Below are 19,236 nucleotides of genomic sequence, written 5' to 3'. Positions count from 1 at the left end.
ACAACTGTCACTAGTGATAAGAAGAATTCAAAGGAGGTCAAGGGTGGCTCCACCCTCTTATACTGGCATACAGTGGCATGTGACAACAGAGGGCTCTCAAGCCACCCCCAACAAGTACTGCTGTGGGAAAAACTTCAACAACTGTGCACAAAGTGCACACATACCTACAGTGGACTGTACCTGTGCAAATCACTCAAGGAAGAATGACTAGTTATATATGGTGAAACCAGTAGAAAAATCTTTATCAAAACTAGATTTTTTGAAAACACTGACTATTTTGCTAACAAGAGTTCAGTTCCTCCAGAGACAGCAACAGAGGGAACAATGTGCAGACTGGTCACCAAAATTTTAACTATTATACTGTCTAAACATGTCAGATCAGATCTAGATGACAGTGGTAAAAACACTGGTGGGCTGCCTGCGATTTATCTGCATTAGCACTCTCACCTTGAATGTACTGCTATCGGTATTCCCATTTTACAGAGAGGGTACAACTTACATGTCTCATAAGGGTGTGAATTAATATTTGTAAAGTTTTCTGACAATAAGGAATGTTCTATAAATGACTTTATTACCACCAGTTTAGAGCTTGTGTATAGATTTATTAACTAGGCTGACCACTGCTGTATTTCTAGTGTTCAGTCTAGTCCACTAGTTTAATAGTAGCCAAATATAGATATGTTTCATTTTTATAAAGCTTTCCATCCAAAGATCCAAATTCTTTTATAAATATTAACGTTAGACCTAACCCTCAGATGTAGCCAAATATTAGACTTCTAAAGAAGACAAACCTCCAGACTCACCCCAGCCCCCCCCAAAACGTAAACGTAACGACAATAGTATAGAATGGATAAAATGTCTTCCTTACTGCAACTAAATGAATTATGTATGTCCTGAAGCATAAGGACTATTATGCCTTTTAATTTTGTCTTCTGTACAACTGTTTCAGCATTAGACAAATAAAAACATAAGACAAAGCCATACAGTAGCCCAATATAATAAGCATAACTAACTAATTTTGTACAAGACAGTAGTGCAGAGCTGTACAAATACTGTGTTACTATGTACACTATTAATGCTCCTTGGGAAAGGGATACCATTATACATTCTATTCTGTACAGGTTCTTATACTGAACTCATCACTGCAGTATCCAAGGTCCAAATCCACAAAGCAACTTAGGCACCACCGCAATTCACCAAATCCCTATATGGCTGCCTCAACTCACTCAGTGCCTACGTTTTCCCTGTAAAAATTCCTAAAGCTAAAGTTTCTGCTGCCTCATTCCAACTGTCTGGAAGCCTAAACTCCAGCACAATCCTCAAACCAGAGACAGACATGCAGACCTCAATGTCTCTTGCCTGAGGGGCCCTGATTGAAGCACACCTTCAAAATCAGGCCCCATTCAAATTTCACTCAGAGTAAGAGGAGGGAGTGAAACTGGTGCTCCCCTTTATAAATTTTTAGCCCAGTAATTAGAGCACTCACTCAGATTAAATTCTCACATGCTCCCACCTCAGGTGTTTCCCATTTTTCAGGTGAGTGCCTTAGCCACTGCGTGACTGGATAGTCTCATGCGGGTCTCCCTCAATCTCTTTTACTGAAGCTGTTCTTTGTACAAGGGTCATTGGAGTCAGGGGACTGAGTGTTGTAACACTCAAGTCCCTCTGGATTGGGGTTCACATGCCTATATAGACAGCAATGAACAAACAGCTGACGAACAGTTAAGGGAGTCTTAGTTACAGTATAGTAGAAGTTCAAATATATGAATACCAGAGTTACGGACTTACCGGTCTACCGGACACCCTGTGAAACTAGAAGTCCTCAATGGGGGGGTGGGAGGGAGCAGCACTGGGACTCGGGGCTTAAACCCCATGGCTCCATTCCTGGCTTCAGCCCTGTGGAGGGTGCCGGAGCTCAGGGCTTTAGCTATGAAGGGAGCGCCAGTTTCAGCCCGTGCTTCCCCTATAGCTAAAGCCCCAAGCCCTGGCACCTCCCCACTCCCAGCTGAGCCCAGGAGCGGAGCTGAAGGGCTATAGCCCCAATCCCCAGCGCGCACGCGCACACACGGCTGAAACTGGGAGTGGAGCCACAGGGCTGAAGCCCCAATCTCCAGCACTCCCCGCAGATCTAAAGCCCTGGTACTCCCAGGGGCTAGAAACCCTGAGCCCCCCGCTGGGAACCCTAGCAGCCCCTACGGTCAGAAGCCCTGACTCCGTCACTCCACCCATCCTGCAACTGCAGGCCCAACTCCCCTGTGGCTGAAGTCCATAACATCTTGTTCAGAGTTAAGGACCATTTCAGAGTTCTAGACAACCTCCAGGCCCAAGGTATCCGTAACTCTGAGGTTCCACTGTATTTAAATAGCAAAGCCTTTACAAAATTTGGCTGTTTATTAGATGCACCATTATTCCTAACTTGGCTTCCAATATGCACATGCAAAATACTCTTGTACTGTCACAGGACTAAAGATTATATAGCATGTATGTGTTTTAACCACATACAAATTACAATATGAATCTTAAGCACTGTGACATAACCAATTACACAAAGGGACATGCAAATACCCCATATAATTCACCTCATTATGCATTCCTATAATGAGGATAGCTTTCCTTCTCTCAAGAAGATTCTTCTAGAAGCAAGGAATTACCCTTTGAAATTGTTTTAGTTACAAACAAATATTTACTTCAAGGTATTTTGATAATTACTGAAAGTATGTTCAGCTAAAAGGATTTAAGAATAAGCAAGTTACTCCCACTCTATTGATTTTGCTAGTTTTTTTAATGTAATAAGTTAGGGTGTATATTATACAATTGCACAATACAGAAATCACATAAAGGTCAAAGAACATTTGTGATCACTAACATCTACAACGAACGGTAGAAACTGAAATCATGAATGACAATCAAATGGAAAAACAGTATCAGACTTTGAGCTTGGTACCAGACCAGCAAGGATGGGATCTCTGTGAAGGAATTGTGTGCACTGATCACTCCTGCTAACTAGGTATCTATGGGTCCCTCAGTACTGCACTATAGCATCAGCTTGGAAAACAAGCCGAAGTCTTGGGGTACAACAAGCAGAGTTGACATAGTACATTACACCCATTTTCCTCAGAGAAAGTCAGAAACAGGTTTCTTTTTATTAAAAAAAATTTAAAGGTTTCAATCAAAATGCATTAAAATTTACTTAAAAGCCAAGTAAAATGTTAGTTTGCTACTATGGCCCAAATGTGAAGTATTTTGAATTTTTCACATGACAAGGAACACAAAAAAGTTATTCATGCAGGAAACTCCCACTGACATGGGACTCATTCCTTCAGTGTATGTAACTGCCTTTTAAATCTTATTTCTGTTGTAAATATTTTTAGAAGTGAAAAGTCAAGGACAAGAAGTTTGTGCCGAGTACTGGTAACTTTGAGAATAAGATGAATGATATCCCTTGAAATGAGGGACATTTCAGGAGGCATGCTATGAATACATTTAAATATAAAGAAAACTATTCTGCATCTCAGGGGTAGCATTAACGCGTACAATGTGCCAGTTGCCAGCATTTAAAAAAAAATCAATCCTAAAAACAGCAGAGGAAAGGCATACTGAGTAAGACTGACTGTGGATACACAGGCTAATACTGCCCTTGTCAGTCTTCTACATGGTATCCTATCCCTCCCTTCCCACTACAGCTAGCTGACTCTGCACCCCCACACACCCCTTTTAAGGGTCAGCTATCTCACTGTGTGAAAGTAAATAGGTTCATTAAACTGCTGTACTTTGTCTATGAGATTTTAAAAAGCACAGAGGTATAAAGTTGTTGGCAACCTGCACTCCAATTTGTGAGCATTAGGATTGTTTTGATAGGATTAAAAACACACATCTCAGGCTTATACATTTTAATCAAGCTGCCAGAAAACTTCTTAGGGCTGATTTAATTTTCCAAACTACTGCATGCATCCAGTAGTTACAGAAATTATAAATATGGAGATTTAATTTCTTTTAACTCTGGAGTTCAGTGTTAAGTTTTCCACTGATGATTTTAAAGCCCTAATTATATAAACAACTTTAATAGACTCTAGTTTGAGAATAAGAAAAAAATCTCTTATCTGATATTCACTTCTATATTCTGAAAAAATGCTTCCTGTGCAAATATACTGAATATCTTTAGGTATGCTCTCTAAAATAGCTATCCCCATGAGTGCACACTTAAAAATGGAAAGTATAAGGAGCCAAAGCCATTACTTTAGCAACAAAAAAAAAAAAAAAGAGTCCACTATGAAACAGAAGAGAACCCAAGTTTCATGATTTGGATTTTAGGAGTTGGAAGAAACAATATTTTCAAAAATTTAAAAGGCATCCCCAAGTATGATCTCTCTTCAAATGGCTCAACAGAAGAAATTTTAAAGCCTCTCCATTATAGGTTTTCCCTACTGGCCTTCCAAAATATGTACTGCAGCTGTTTAGTTTCTTGGATCTAATCCTATTTGCTTTGAAGAAAAATGGCAACACTTCCAATGAAGGAGGATCACATTGCCAACTTGAGTGCCCCATCTCCTTCTCTCCACCCCCACCAAAAATATATATTACACACATATATGGTGTGTGTTAGCCTCATCCAACAGTTTAAAATGCCAGCTGAACTTACCAGTTTGGTACATTACTAGCACAATGTACTAGACTGGAAGCCTATTTAGATATTTATCATTTTGGATCCCCATCTGCACTACAATTACAACACAGCTGTGCCCAGTGATATAACAGACTGCTCCAATCTACACATGCAAAATCAGATTGTTATGTGTTGACATTTGTAACTGTAGCATAAAGATTAAGCGCCTTCCCTCAGTGTCTATCAATTAGAGCTCAACAATTTTACACCTCTACATTTTTTAAACATCTCTTGAGTCACTGGGAAGTGTGAGGGCTCAATGCCTTTACCAGGAGTTGCTGGTACATAGCTCTCCTCATCTCAGGGTTTGCAATAGTACCTCATAGTGCTATTAAGGGTCAGATTTTAGTGAATTTGTGCCAGTCAATGCATGCATTCTATTTGTACAGTTTGGACACTTAACGTTCAATGTAATGCATTAAGTAGTAGTGAGAAACTCATTTACCTTTTATTACAGTTAATACTTAATAGTTTGCTGATAAAAATAAGAAAGTTCATGGACAAGCTTCCCCGCCTCCCTCCTAAGTATATAGTAAGGAATAGTATTTTGCAGTCATCATTTAGTGAATCTGTATATAGTAGTAGTTTTTAATTCTTTCTGCATTATACTAAAAGGAAGTTTCAGGACTCCAGGTTGTTTTGAGTATTCTGTGGATGTCAATATTTTATCCTGCGTTAAAGCACACCTCTGTGGGATCATACAGAAAGCCAAGGTGATCAGCAAATAACATGGTGGAAAAAATACCCTTAATACTTATGGAATATGATGTATTGATATGCTGCTTCATATATAATTAAATAGATATTAGCATAGATAGTGATTTACAACAGTGGTTAGGCACTGGAACTCAGAGGGAGCTTGGTTGGCATGAGGATGTGTCAAGAAAGCACTATTCCCCATTTTGCCAGTTATTTGCTACGGTATGCAAGGTCTAACAAGTTGCTAGCTCTCTCTGCTTCACTTTCCACACTCCAACTGAATTTGGAAAGTGGAAATAATTATTAGGGCTCCTAGGCACTATAGTAATACAAATAATTGATAAATGCAAAGTCAGTCACATAGGAGGAAGATATTTTAACTGCTCATACAGCTTACAAGGTTCTAAATTAGCTATCAACTCATAAAATGCACTTAAGCCTCACTACAGACAGCTCAATGAAGATCTCTGCTCACTGTGATTTTAAAAAATAAAAGCAAACAAGGTATTAGGATGCATAAGGAATGTCATGAAGAAAACATCACATGGAATAGAATACTAATCACATCAGGTCTAGAAGGATATGGCAAAATTAGAAGGGGCTAAAAAATGTTAATGAGATGATGATTTAACACTCCCCAAATTGCTTGTCATTTGGGAACTTTATCAGTGATTATTTTAAGTATTCTTGCAGGTCACAAATAAAAGTATGTTAGATGTTAAATAGCAGAGCCAAGAATCATCCCTGCAGGCCCCACTAGAAACGCACTCGTTCAATGATGATTCCCTGTTAATGACTTTTGTGACAGATCAGTTAGCCAGTTTTTAATCCATTAGTGTGTGCCATGTTAATTTTGTATCCCAATTTGTTTAAATTAAAATGTTATGCAGCACCAAGTCAAACACCTGACAGAAGTCTAAATAGATTAGATCAATGCTATTACCTTTATCAATCAAATTTTTAATGGCATCAAAAAGTTAGTTTGATAGGACTTATTTTCCATGAACCCATAGTAATTGGCATTAACTATATTACCCTCCTTTAATTCATTATTAATTGAGTCCCATATCAGCCACTCCATTACCTTAATGTCAATGTCAGACGGACAAGTTTTTACATTATGTATTTATTAAATGGTTAAAAGGGTTTATGGTGGTTGTTCCCATAAAGTTATACAAGCTTACTCCGTGAACCACGATGTTACAATGGTAAGACAATGGTTTTAACACACTTAAACCCTTTCACAGAACACATTGGGGGGTATGGACTGCACTGAGGCAGCTATGTAGCTAACATTTAATTATGCATTTTATGCTACTAAATATATTTTCCCACATAAGCTTTGACCTCATGATACAGGAGTACTTTTCTTTTTATAATATTTTTCTGAATTTATAGTTTTGGTTAAGGAAGGCAATGGATTAATGAAATAGTTTTGTCTTCAAAAGGAAAAAGAAAAAAGTACACTTGTACTTAAAATTGATTTGGCATTATTTATCTCTTAAGCATGCAGGCCATCCACAGTAAACCAACTATATTCTGTTTTCTGACCTACTGAGGCATTAAATTCATGTCCATCTTACAGGCAGAAATGGAGTGTTTTGGGCCTTACAGGAAAGGGCAGGTGAACACTGTGCAGTTCAAAAAGAGCTTCTCCTGTCCTATATCACAGCACTGTGCCAAGAATACTGAACAGGTGCAGGGACCTATGAATGGGTTAACTGACCAAGCTGCCTTTGATGTTGCATGTACCCCCTTACAGTAGAGCTCTTGCATTCCCCCATTACTGTATCAGGATATATGGAGTCCTGAATGGATTCTTTCTTTGTATGCCTAGGTCTGCTGTGGCATTAAAAAATGGCAGAATTTTCATCCTTGAACTTAAAGTCTGTCAGTGTCTTTTCACATCCCTCTGAAGGCTGAGGAACAGATCTTTTGGCTCATCTCCTTGTCCTTCAATTTGTCAAACACTCTGTCAATTGTGCTCCCAAGTCCTTCTGTGCAACATGCCAGCATTTCCCACTTACACCCTTGTTGCAGAAGTAGTCTCTGAAATGAGGGAAAAAGTAAAAATATTGGATTTTTTATGACAGTCCTTGGAATACCAAGAAATACAATAAAAATAATTTACTTTCAAATTTCACTGCCTTATGACAAGATATTTTGTCCTGTGATTCAAAATGGTAAAGAAACCCTTGAAGACTCCAAAAATTCACATTAGCTCAAAGCACAGGATTTGAAGGAGATGGAAAACTGCATACAGAGCCGGGTTGGAACACATGCACACTACCAATGGGCTAAACGAGAATTACTTGTTGCAAGTTAACAAGAAATGGTTGGGGGGGGGGGAGAAAATTATGTGATACAAGTTCTAACAGGGAAAGGGAGAGACCCATTCAAGCAAGCAGGTGTACAGTTGACAAATTTGCAGATGAGTTACTTTCAATGATTACTGCAGAAGACATGCTCCAGAACTGGAGAGAGACAAATTTCTTTAAAAAGCAACAAAGAGTCCTGTGGCACCTTATAGACTAACAGACATATTGGAGCATAAGCTTTCATGGGTTAGGGTGACCAGACGTCCCAATTTTATCAGGACTGTCCCGATATCTGCTTGTTTGTCCCATGTCCCGACCGATGTTCGGTTGGGACACTGGACAAACAAGCAATTTTTCCCTCCGCTCCAGCACAGGTGGAGCCCGGAGGGGCTCTTGCGCCCCCCCCCCAGCCCCGCCTCCTCCTTCCCCCATTGGATCCCTCCCCAAATCCCCGCCCTGGCCTCACCTCTTCCCCAAGCACACAGCATTCATCCTCCCTCCCAGGCTTGCGCTGATCAGTTGTATGGCGGCACAAGTCTGGAGGGAGGGGGTGGTCCCCAGCACTCACTCTGCTAACTGCTCCAGTCCAGCTTCTCCAGGAAGGTGAGCACGGCCCAGCAGAGATCCCGCAGCGACTCCTTCCGCCCGAGTCCCCAGTAGAAGGCGAGGCAGGCCTGGGCCCATGGCTCTACACTGCTAAAAGAGGGCCTCATCCTCTCTGATTGAACGAACCTCGTTATCTCTAGACAGGTTCTTGCCTGCATCTTTATACCAGCCCCTGGAAATTTCCACTACATTTGTCTGACGAAGTGGGTATTCACCCATGAAAGCTTATGTCCAATACGTCTGTTAGTCTATAAGGTGCCACAGGACTCTGTCACCTTTTACAGATATAGACTAACACAGCTACCCCTCTGATACTTGACAATTTTCTCTGTGAGCACAGGTGAGAGTTAACATTACTCTCTAATTTGATTGATGAGATACTGAACTTGTTTAATCAAACTTTTTTTGAGATTATTACAGGTGACAGGGGAAAAAAAAATTATGCCAAGATTAACAGTTATCTTTATAGGATTGCTCTCCTGCATTTGCTGGTTGGGCATAGCTATGATTCCTAGCCAATTCCTGTGGTAGAGAAACCATTTTATCCTCACATATATGCATGCTTTTATTTCATACATTAAGCAGAAAGGCAGAATTAAAACACAATTTCAGTACGATAAAACCAGATAGCTGTATGGGTACACTGGTCTGCCTTACTGGTACAGTCGTAATGGTACAATGTAATACACAGCCTCAGACTTTATGCCAAATACATAACCTGTTACAACACAATTCTCCTGAGATTTTGTATATTCTGGCATTTGAAAAAGAGGACCTGCTCCTTGCACCCGTGGCACTGAAGCCAAATTTTACTGGAGAGGAGACATCCAGTCTTCATTAGATTCCAGAAAACTGTTCCCCTAACATACAAAACCAGCTCTGATGAGTGAAATAGTTACCTTGTGTAGATGTCCCCTGGCCTCCAGGGTCATTGTCCTCTCCAGCCTGCAAGTCTCTGCTGTCATCCCAAGACCTCTTCAGATCATCAGGTATCACTGGACCCCAGTTCAGAGAAGGCAATGGAGACAGAATTCTCCTCCCCATCCTGCTCGTCCCTCAACAGCCCATTTTCAAGGGACTGGATGTTGTCCATCATTATCTCAGCCTCCACAGGTGTGCAATTGTTCAGACACAAAGCCATATACCAGGATGTTACAGCTTACAGAGACTGCCTAAGGTAGATATTCACAAACACCTGGATCATTGCCTTAGGCCAGCTGGCAGCACGCTTATACAATGTTTTCTTCCGAGACATATTCTGAGGTGGACTTGTTAACATACAGCAGTCGCAAAGAAGTCAATACTATTCATAAATAGTGCACACTGAGATCTAGGGAGTGTGCAGAGCTATTTGTACAAGTGAAGGATTTCAGAAATCTTGCCCTTGGACCAGATGAGCTACATAAGCAGTGCCCAGTATACTGTGGATGGTCGTGGAAAGACTAACTATATCAGTGAAACTCTTATGCCAATCACTGCTGTCTATGCTGGCACTGAACCTGCCAGTGCTGATCAACATGGTGACAGATGTCACCATTGTTGGTCTTTTCAGAGCAAGTACAGCACACCTGTGCAGATACATGGTATGTTTCAGGTTCCAACAGTGGTTAGCATGTCAAATTTCACTAATGTAGACAAGATCTAGATGTGACTGGGTAATTCACCTTGCAAATCTCTCTATGATGAATGTTAGCACAGGTACCAAATGGTGTTCTCTTATAATGCAACATGGACTGGTATCCTCCACTCCTTTGACTTATGTCAAGCAACCACCATCAGATAATTGCTTTTTGTCAATATAGATCTGCAAAAGATCTGAACTACAGACTAAGCATTAAGAGCCTCCAAACTCCATTACCATTCCCATTTTCCATTCCACATACAGATGACATGCAATTTCCAAGAAGAAAAGGATTTATTTTAAAAGAGCATTTTAAAGGATACTATCAACTTGTACTTTTAAATGGAATAGTATTTGTAAAATTCCTGTCTCACAGAGTGTCCTTTAAACAGGATGCCCTGAATTTATTTTTAAAAGAAAATGTATAATATTTTTCTGTATCTCGCTGATGTTTATAAAGGATCTTTACACAGAGGGTGAAAATGACTGATTATACAAGGAAAACAACAAAAGTACTGTATGAAAATCACTGCATACTAAAAAACCCTGAAAGACTTTCACCAGTATCTTTCAAATCACAGTAACAATGGGTATTACTTGAAAATTATGTACCTAGCATACTTTTAATCAGAAGTGTAAAGTCTAACAATGTCCTTTTAAGAAAGGTTCTTGATCCCTATAAGCAGGGTGCATGTAACCTGTGGCACAATGGAACAAAATTTTGCAAGTAAGACTCCTAAATTCTGGAGGAAAAGTTAATCCGTTCATCTTCTTACCTCCTCAGGCCTCAGCTGCTGCTGTATTCTCTAGGCAGCCTAGCTGGCCAGCCTGCACTATTGGCTTCTTCCAGTCCCTGGCTGCAAACTAAACTCAAGCTCTGGCTCCTTAACACAAACATCACCCAACCACCCTTACCTGGTTCTATGTAAGGTAGCACTATAATCCATTTAATTCGCCTTTGTGGGAAAAGGTGCAGAGCAAGCAGCAGCTGTTGCCATATCCCAGCAGGGCAGGGAGACAAAACAAAATGTTGGGTGCCCCATAGCAGCAAAAGTGCTGAATTCTGATGGATCTTGGAAAAATGCTAGATTCTACAGCCACACAGAGTCCATGAGGATCCAAATGAGATGATTTGGGATGTTCACATCTCCTAGAACCATTGTTTCAAGTTCTTTGCAGACTCAAACAGGCACTGGGTTGCACAGTTCACATTCTCAAAGTTATCTTCGAAACTATAAGGGCTAGATTTTTTTTAATTTTTTTTTTAAAGTAAGAGTTGAGATTCTGGAGCACAATTCTGTGGAAAGCGCTGAATTCTATAGCAAATGCCACAGTCACAGAATCCATAAGGACCTACCCATAGGCTCAGCTTCTAAATGCTATCTTAGAATGACACTTTATCTAGTCTCTTACACAGAATAATTAAATATTGTACACATTTGCATAGTCTCTGAGCATTCTAAGTTTTCTCCATCCCTTTAAAAGGGGAACTATTTTTATTCTTCGGTTACCCTTCCCCTTTCCCAAGCTGTCTTTTAAACACAATCTGCCTTTCCTGACTCCAATTCCCTTCTATGGCAATCTGGATGCTGCATCAGCTTGGTTGTGCTGACTTCCTCTGAGGCCAGGCCTACACTTAAAAGTTAGGTCAACACAGCTACGTCATGAGGGGTGGGGGAAAAAAAACCACATCCCTGACCAATCTAGTTATGCTGTCCTAATATCCAGTGTAGACACTGCTATTCTGAAGGAAGAAGGCTTCTGCTGATGTAGCTACCACTGTTTGGGGGAAGTGGTATTCCTACACCAAACAAACAAAAAAAGTCTTCCCTCTGCGTAGACTGCATCTACATGGCAATTAAGAAAAAAAAATCTGTGGGCTGGCCCATGCCAGATGGCTTGGGCTCACAGGCTCAGGCTCTGGAGCTGTTTAACTATGGTATAGACCAGGAGTTGGTAACCTTTCAGAAGTGGCATGCTGAGTCTTCATTTATTCACTCCAATTTACGGTTTTGTGTGCCAGTAATACATTTTAATGTTTTTAGAAGGTCTCTTTCTATAAGTCTATAATATATAACTAAACTATTGTTGTATGTAAAGTAAATAAGGTTTTTAAAATGTTTAAGAAGCTTCATTTAAAATTAAATTAAAATGCAGAGCCCCCCAGACCGTGGCAGGACCCCGGCAGTGTGAGTGCCACTGAAAATCAGCTTGCGTGCCGCCTTCGGCACCCATGCCATAAGTTGCCTACCCCTGGTATAGACATTTGGGCTTGGGCTGGAGCCTTGGCTCTTGGACCCTGTAAAGTGGGAAGGTCCCAGAGCCCTGGACTGCAGCCCAAGCCTAAACATCTACACTGCAATTAAACCACCCTACAGCCCAAGCACTGCAAGCCCCAGTCAGCTGGCACAGGCTAGCAGCAGGTGTCTAACTGCAGTGTAGACATACCAGCGTAAGGGGATATCCTGGTATAGTCTCCATTGTGTAGTTATATCTTGATATCCAAAATTCTTCCTATTTTCACACCCTACTACCGCTGGCCTGAGAAATAGGAGGCTAGGCTTCAATTCTAAAACTCACATTTCACTGCTTTTCTAATTGGACTCCCCAAGCCTTTCCTACTCACTTCAGACTATGCTAAGAAAAATGAGGCAAATGAGTTTTAGCACAAAGCTTTCTTCTTTTAAATGCTTAAGTCAGGAAGAAAAAAATTGAAAGGGAGGGTATACAAGTGTCTCTCTCCCTCCATCCCAGTTTGGTCCCAAATAATCCTAAAGTCAAGAGATCCAGACCACTGCCAGTTCTTTCAGCCAGAGATCCATGTGGCCTCTCTACACAGCAAGAATATTCTGGAGGGCTTGCTCCTCAGTGGGACTCTTACTACATTAGCTAAAACTTATTTTAGTAAGGCAGGGTAACAACACTGGTCATGACATTCCAAAAACAACCACAGATTTCATTACAGTGGGAATAGAATAGAAGACTGTGTGTGTTCAGCTTGTGATGTTATAGCACTCAGATTCCTCAGGAACCCAACATTCATTTGAAGCAATTATTCTTTCAAGTATTTTTTAAAGCACGTATTTCTATATAGAGCATTTCAGTTTAGTAACAGCAGATTTAAGAAAGAATGTGATTGGAGGTGTCTGACACTAGCATTTCTTCAGTGTTTACTAAAATTAAGTTTGCATTTGGGATTTTAGGAATATTCACTGTATGACAGTAAGCCTGCATATGAAAATCCTGCATATCTCAGAGTCCAATATCAGGTACATGATTTAAATTTTTGAAAAAATTCTTCACAACCTCTGATGCCTGGTCTACACACCTAAAATGTAGGTTGAAAAAGCTATGACACCCAGGGTTGTGAAAAATCTATACCTCCTGAGAACCATAGCTATGCCAACCCAACCCCGGGTGCAGACACAGCGAGTTTCAGAAAAGAATGCTTCTGTTGACCTAGCTGTCATTGCTTGGGAAATTCTGATGGATCTTGGAAAAATGCTAGATTGGTGTTCCTACATGGGGGGCGGGGGGAAAAAAAACAAAAACAAAAAAAACTACTTCTGGTAGCTATGCCACTGTAGTGCCTGCAGTATAGACAAGGCCTAAGCCTAACCTCAAAATACTTCAAATACTGCTATACACTGTTTTGGATTCATTTATCAGTTGGTTTTGCCACTGCTAGATCAGCCAGGGTAAGGGAAATAATTATAACAGTCACCTAAGCACAATATGAAATAGTTTTTTTCCTAATGCAAAAAAACTCCAAAAAAGATAAGTACAAATGTCTAGATTATACTACCTACACCTTCCTCCAGCAATTTTCTCCCTGCTGCCTCTCACACAGATACCTCCTTTCCCAAGGCTCATTTTCTAGAGCAAGGACAGAAGTTACAATCTCTCTCCCTCTGAAGATGGAAGATTTTGCTCCCTGTTGTTTCAAAGGAACACTATTTTTGGATGTTGAAATTGCCAAATTAGGTCTCTATGTCTCCACTAAGGAAAAGGTGTGTTGTTTATAATGTGCGAAGGGATAGCTCAGTGGTTTGAGCATTGGCCTGCCAAATCCAACATTGCACGCTCAATCCTTAAAGGAGCTATTTAGTGATCTGGGGGAAAAATCTGTCTGGGGATTGGCCCTGCTTTGAACAGGGGGTTGGACTAGATGACCTCCTGAGGTCCCTTCCAAGCCTGACATTCTATGAATTATTCTATGTTATAAAATCCTAGTGTGGACAGGGCAAGTTGCACTTTTACCTTATCCTGCCCAGGCAAGGTTTTTACAACACTTTAAAGAAAGAAGCTTTTTTACTCTTAAACACTGAAGCCAGACCCACCCTCAGATACTGATTCTCACATAGGTGGTCCCTAACCATCACATAGCCTGGGGACTGCCAGAGACGTCTCACGTGCACACAGGGGTTCGCGTGTAGTGGTGGCAGGGCGGAGCGAGGAAGGGGGTGGCAGTAGCGAGGACGGGGCACAGCAGTGGGACAGAGGGAAGCGCCGTGGGGGGGGGCTTCCCCACTCACCTGTCTTGAACACCATCTGCTTGTCGTCCTGCGAGCCGAACTCGCTCAGCATGGAGACGAAGAGGACGCCGCACGAGTTCTGGATGCCGAACACCGCACCGTTGCACCACATGGCGGCCAGCATCACCACCCAGCCCCAGCCGCCCTCGGGGGGCTCGGCCCCGTGCTGCTCCTCCGGGGCACCCGCCATCAGCAGAGCGGACTGGCCGCCTGGACACCCCTCTCGGTTCTCTTGCCTCGGCTCCCCGGCCGCCGCCTGGGCGCCCTGCGGCTCCCGCAGCGCCGGCCAGGGCAAGAGGGTAGCAGACGCGTCGGGAGCGCCCGCAACTCCCTGCGTCTCCAGCTTCTCACTCAGCGTCATCCCCGCGGGCTCCCGCAGCCGCAGGCAGCCGGGGCGAGGGGACAGGCGACAGCCCCTCCCCACGAGAAGGGGCAGCGGCGGCTTCTCTCCGGCTGCCTGAGGGGGCTGCTGCGCTCCCGCTATCCCTGCAGGGCTGCTGGGAACATCCCGCGGCGCCCACCGGGACCCCCCTTATTGCTGTGCAGCCCCGGCGGTACAAGCCGCCCCCTGCCCTGTCCCGCTCACACACACGCCGGCCCCGGCCTCGCCAGGTTATTTTGAAGGGGCACCTCTGGCGGAGGGGGTGTCCGACAGCAGGATATCCCCCCCACCGCGTCTCCGATTGGATGGGGCAGGGGCGCGGCCACGCCCCCTCCCAGGACACGGTGCGGGCGGGGCCGCTGCGTGTCACAGGCTCCGGCGGCAGTTGTGCTGAGTGGCCGGGGCGGGGGTGCGCGCGCGACGAGATGGGGCGTTGAGAGTTAACGGTTGCGGCTCGCGCGCAGCAAGAGGGAGCCCCAAGGCCCTTCCCCCACCCCGCCAGTCCCATGAGGAGGCGCTGGATTCGCCTCAGGCTGGGAGGGAGAAATCAGGCCAGCAGCCTAACAGGAGGGAGGCTACTCCCCCCCCCCTCCCCCGCCGCATGAATTGCCAGGGGAAAGGCGATGCACCGCCCCCGGGTGCCCTGCTGTATCCGCGCCTGGGCCGGGACAATCACATCAACAACGCCACGGACACGGCCCCCTTAACACTAACCCAACAACTCCCCTCAGAGAATCAGGAAGTGCCACAGCTGCCTCTGTGACCAGGCACGTGCTTCGCTCTGACCCTCCCGCTTGTCCCCACGAGTTGTACCTCTCCCGCCGTGCTGCTTCCCATCCTCTCTAACTGCGCCTCCCTAGCCTTTCCTGCCAGATTCCCGCCTCCCTCACGGCACAGGACAGAGGGAAAATGAGGCAGCCTCTTAGCAGTTACCCTCTCTGTTGAAGAGCGGGGCTATGACTCCTCACTACGGTCTCAGCTGTCAGCCACACTGTAGGCACTACTGCCACAATACACTGCACGGCTGCTGCTGTACTGCAGGGTGCTGTGCCACCTGCTGCCCACAGAGAACTAACTGCTAGCACTGTTTCACACCCCTCTTTGGCAGGTGCTGCGGTTTCCTTGACCTACAATGACAGCTGGCCCTTTTCCTCGTCGGGCTGGCCACAGCAAGGCCATCTACTCCTGCGCTTATGTAAAATGTTGTGACACATCATGGGGGGCATGCAATATTTCTCCTTAGTGCAAACGTGTCACTATTTCCTACACAGGGAATTTTCCTACACCTCATTTCCCTCACCCACCTTCCTCCCAGGAAGGGTTGGGGGCGAAAAGAGCAGAAACCTGCACCTCACAAGGAGGTGGCAGGGGATGGGAGCCAGTGTGGTGAGGGTCAGGAGAGCTAGTGCTGGAGAGAATTTGGGCTGGAGAGGATGTGAAGTTGCTAGGAGGGGGTTGATGGATTGAACCTGGGGAAGGTTTCTTCTGGGAGGTTAGGAGAACACAGAATGGCTTCCCCTACTTAAGCCCTATCCCCTTCTGTTTCTCCCTGTCATCCTCTGCTGCCAGTTCTGCTCCCCACACTCTTACCTATGTCAGGTCTACACTTAAAATGCTGCACTGGCGCCGCTGCAGCGCTTAAGTGAAGATGCTCTCCTGTTGGCGTAGTTAATCCACCTCCATGAGAGACACTAGTTATGTCAACTGGAGAAGGTCTCCCACCAACATAGCACTATCTATACAGGGGGTTAGGAGCAGCACCAGTGGAAGAGGTAGCATTTTGCTGCCTGCAGTTCCTCTGTCACAGTGACAACTGATGGCCCATAGAAAAAAATGCTGAAAATTCTATAGAGTGACATTTGAGGGGATCTGTGGTGAGACATGACTGGGCTGCCATAGGCATAGTTTCATGCAAGATGTGTGATAATTGGCAGGCCTGAAGCCCTACCAGGAGGCCTAGCAGCAAGTAGGCTGCTGGCAGCAAAGGGGGCAAGTGCAGAGCAGGGAATATAGGCTTCTGTGATGGTAATTCAAATTAGCCCCTTCAAAACAGATTATAACCCCTGCAATATTCCCAGCTTCATCCAACCAGTTTGTGTCTGCTGTCTCAGCTCCTTGTTCTCTAGGTAAAACATGGATGGGAGGAAGAGAAGTGACTCTGAACTATGGGAGGCGTGGTGAGAGGGAGTGGGGTCCAGGTGTGAGGGAAGGGTTCTTCTGAGTCTGATTTTGGGAAGAGGGGTCAGGAGATTTCAGACTCTAAAGGCAGCAAATTCGGGTGGAAGAGAAAGGGCTCTGATCCTGGGGAATGATTTCCAAATCTCAAGGTTGGGTGGAAGCAAAAAGGGTTCTGAGCCTGGAGGGGGTTGCTGGTCAAGAGCAAGAGGTTTAGGGGGGCACCTGTCCCAGAAGGTGTACACGTTGGGTTGACTGGGTTTTGCATGAGTGGAAGGAATTGAGGTTGTAAGTGAATTAAGGTATGGAGAAGATAGAGAAGTGACTGAGACTGGGAACGAACAATAAAGAAATCCTAGAAAGATATGTACTGTTTTCTCCCAACCTGCCCTTTAAAGTAAAGTGTCCTAATTTTTCCATTTTGAAAAGGATGAATGTAGTTGACCAGGAAGAGTGCTTTTCTTCCTCACCTTCATGCCAACTTATCTCTTCCCTCACCAAAACCCTGTGGATACTGATAGTTGACAGCTTGGGAGCCACACTGATTTCGTTTTTTAAACTTTGAAAATCTGAAAAACCTGTAGCAGGGAGGATAGGGACAAATTTAAAGTTTCTACTGAAAAAACTAATGCAGGCTTAAAGCTGTTCAAAATAATTCATAATACAAAAGGGGCACCTGCATTATGTCTTTGTATACAAACTGTTTAACAACTTCCCTTCTAAAAAAATTCACTCAGGCATAACATACCTTGGCTCTGAATAGATAAGGCAGGGACGAGTAGAGCATTTTTAAATCCTCCTTTTGGATCAAATTATAGACTTATTTCCCCCATTTATTTGAATTCAGTTTTGGGTTGCACATGAGTGAGGACAGAATTCTAGATTGGCCTTTAAACTGACTGATTATATAGTCTCTATTCCACAAACCATTTAAACATATGCCTAACCTTAAGCATGTGTGTAGTCAGATTACCCATGTAATTTAAGTGTTTTGCTGAAATGGTGCCATGAACTGAATTCTCCATGTTCAGTTTAATTTCAGGCAAGGACCACAACACATTCTTCTATTTTTGGACCGTGCTCAAATAAAATAATTCATTTTCCAAGTTTTCTTCACATGAATATAGAATACATTTGTCTGGTTATATTTTGGTGTTTCATATTTCTATTCTCTTAAACAATGTAATTGGCTACACCCATATTTTTCTCTAAAAAGAAATTATAAATATTTTCCATATTAGGCCTTCTAAAATCATGTGTGTGTGATTTTTACTTTGGTTAGTTATTTTAATAACTGATATTTTCTAAGTGGTTAGGTAAACTTGCTCTTCTGATCAATATCAAATAACTTGCTTTCCCTTCCTCACTATATTATGGTGGATATCAAATTTGATTTTCCAAAAGCAAGATTCAGTTAACTAAAGAAGAGCTGCTGAGTTTAACAATGTAACATCATTTTAACGTGTATATTAGAAAACTACATATTAAAGGCATGATCAAGATACTAAAAATATACCTTTCTAATAATTTGTATTGTTCAACCCTGCAATCCTCTATACCTTACTGGGCTGCTGCTATTTGTCTTGTACTAAAATACTGTACAATTTATATTGTCAGAAGTTAGAATATAAAGGCCCTTCCTTAAAATCTGAAACAAAGTCATTCTAGAATTAGTAATGTGATCTATGTGGCAACTTTGTACCATTTGCTCTTGCGTACATTGTGCTACTATCAATAACTAAGTCTCCTTTCTTCCAAGTCTGAGGATCTCAGGTATTTCTCTAGCAGTCCCAAGTTGGTGAAAAGTGGTCCTCTCTTTGCTCTTCTAGAATTAGACTATTCTCAGTCACTAACTTCAGCTGCAATTTTACTTTGCAGGCTGAGTTTTGACAGGTTTGAGCTCAGTCATTTTGTAATTCCGATAACTCAAAATAAAAATATTGGCGTTTCAGTTGATTTTCTTGCTATCAAAAAGGCATTTTTGTCAAGAGTGAAAATGAATGAGATTATTCAGACAAGACAGGAATGGGGAAAGGCCAGCCCTGTTGGAGACCTGGAGCTAATGGTTAATTGAGCCCAAGGAGCAGGTAGAAAGAGGAAATTAAATCTGAACAAAAACACTACAAAGAACAGCCTTAAGTAGTAGGGACAGAGGCAACTACCTTGTCTATGAAAGAAAATTGTACTGATTTAACTAAATCTGTTTTAACAGTTACAATTTAAAAGGAGTTAAAATA

General features: G+C 43.0%; 1 protein-coding gene across 1 annotated transcript in view; it reads right to left on the bottom strand.

Annotated features, from left to right (window-relative positions):
- Window positions 1-15,131, bottom strand: part of SLC16A10 (solute carrier family 16 member 10) — a 144,503-nt gene extending 129,372 nt beyond the window's left edge. The window contains exon 1 of the mRNA XM_045009353.1: window positions 14,443-15,131. Coding sequence (XP_044865288.1) covers window positions 14,443-14,803 — 361 coding nt within the window. The 5' untranslated portion in view covers window positions 14,804-15,131. The remainder of the gene's footprint in view (window positions 1-14,442) is intronic.
- Window positions 15,132-19,236: the final 4,105 nt, after the last annotated feature.

This window comes from Mauremys mutica, chromosome 3 (genome assembly GCF_020497125.1).
Source record: "Mauremys mutica isolate MM-2020 ecotype Southern chromosome 3, ASM2049712v1, whole genome shotgun sequence".
Classification (NCBI taxonomy): Eukaryota; Metazoa; Chordata; order Testudines; family Geoemydidae; genus Mauremys; species Mauremys mutica.
Note: the sequence above shows the minus strand (reverse complement) of the source record. Positions and strands in the feature narration are given on the sequence as shown.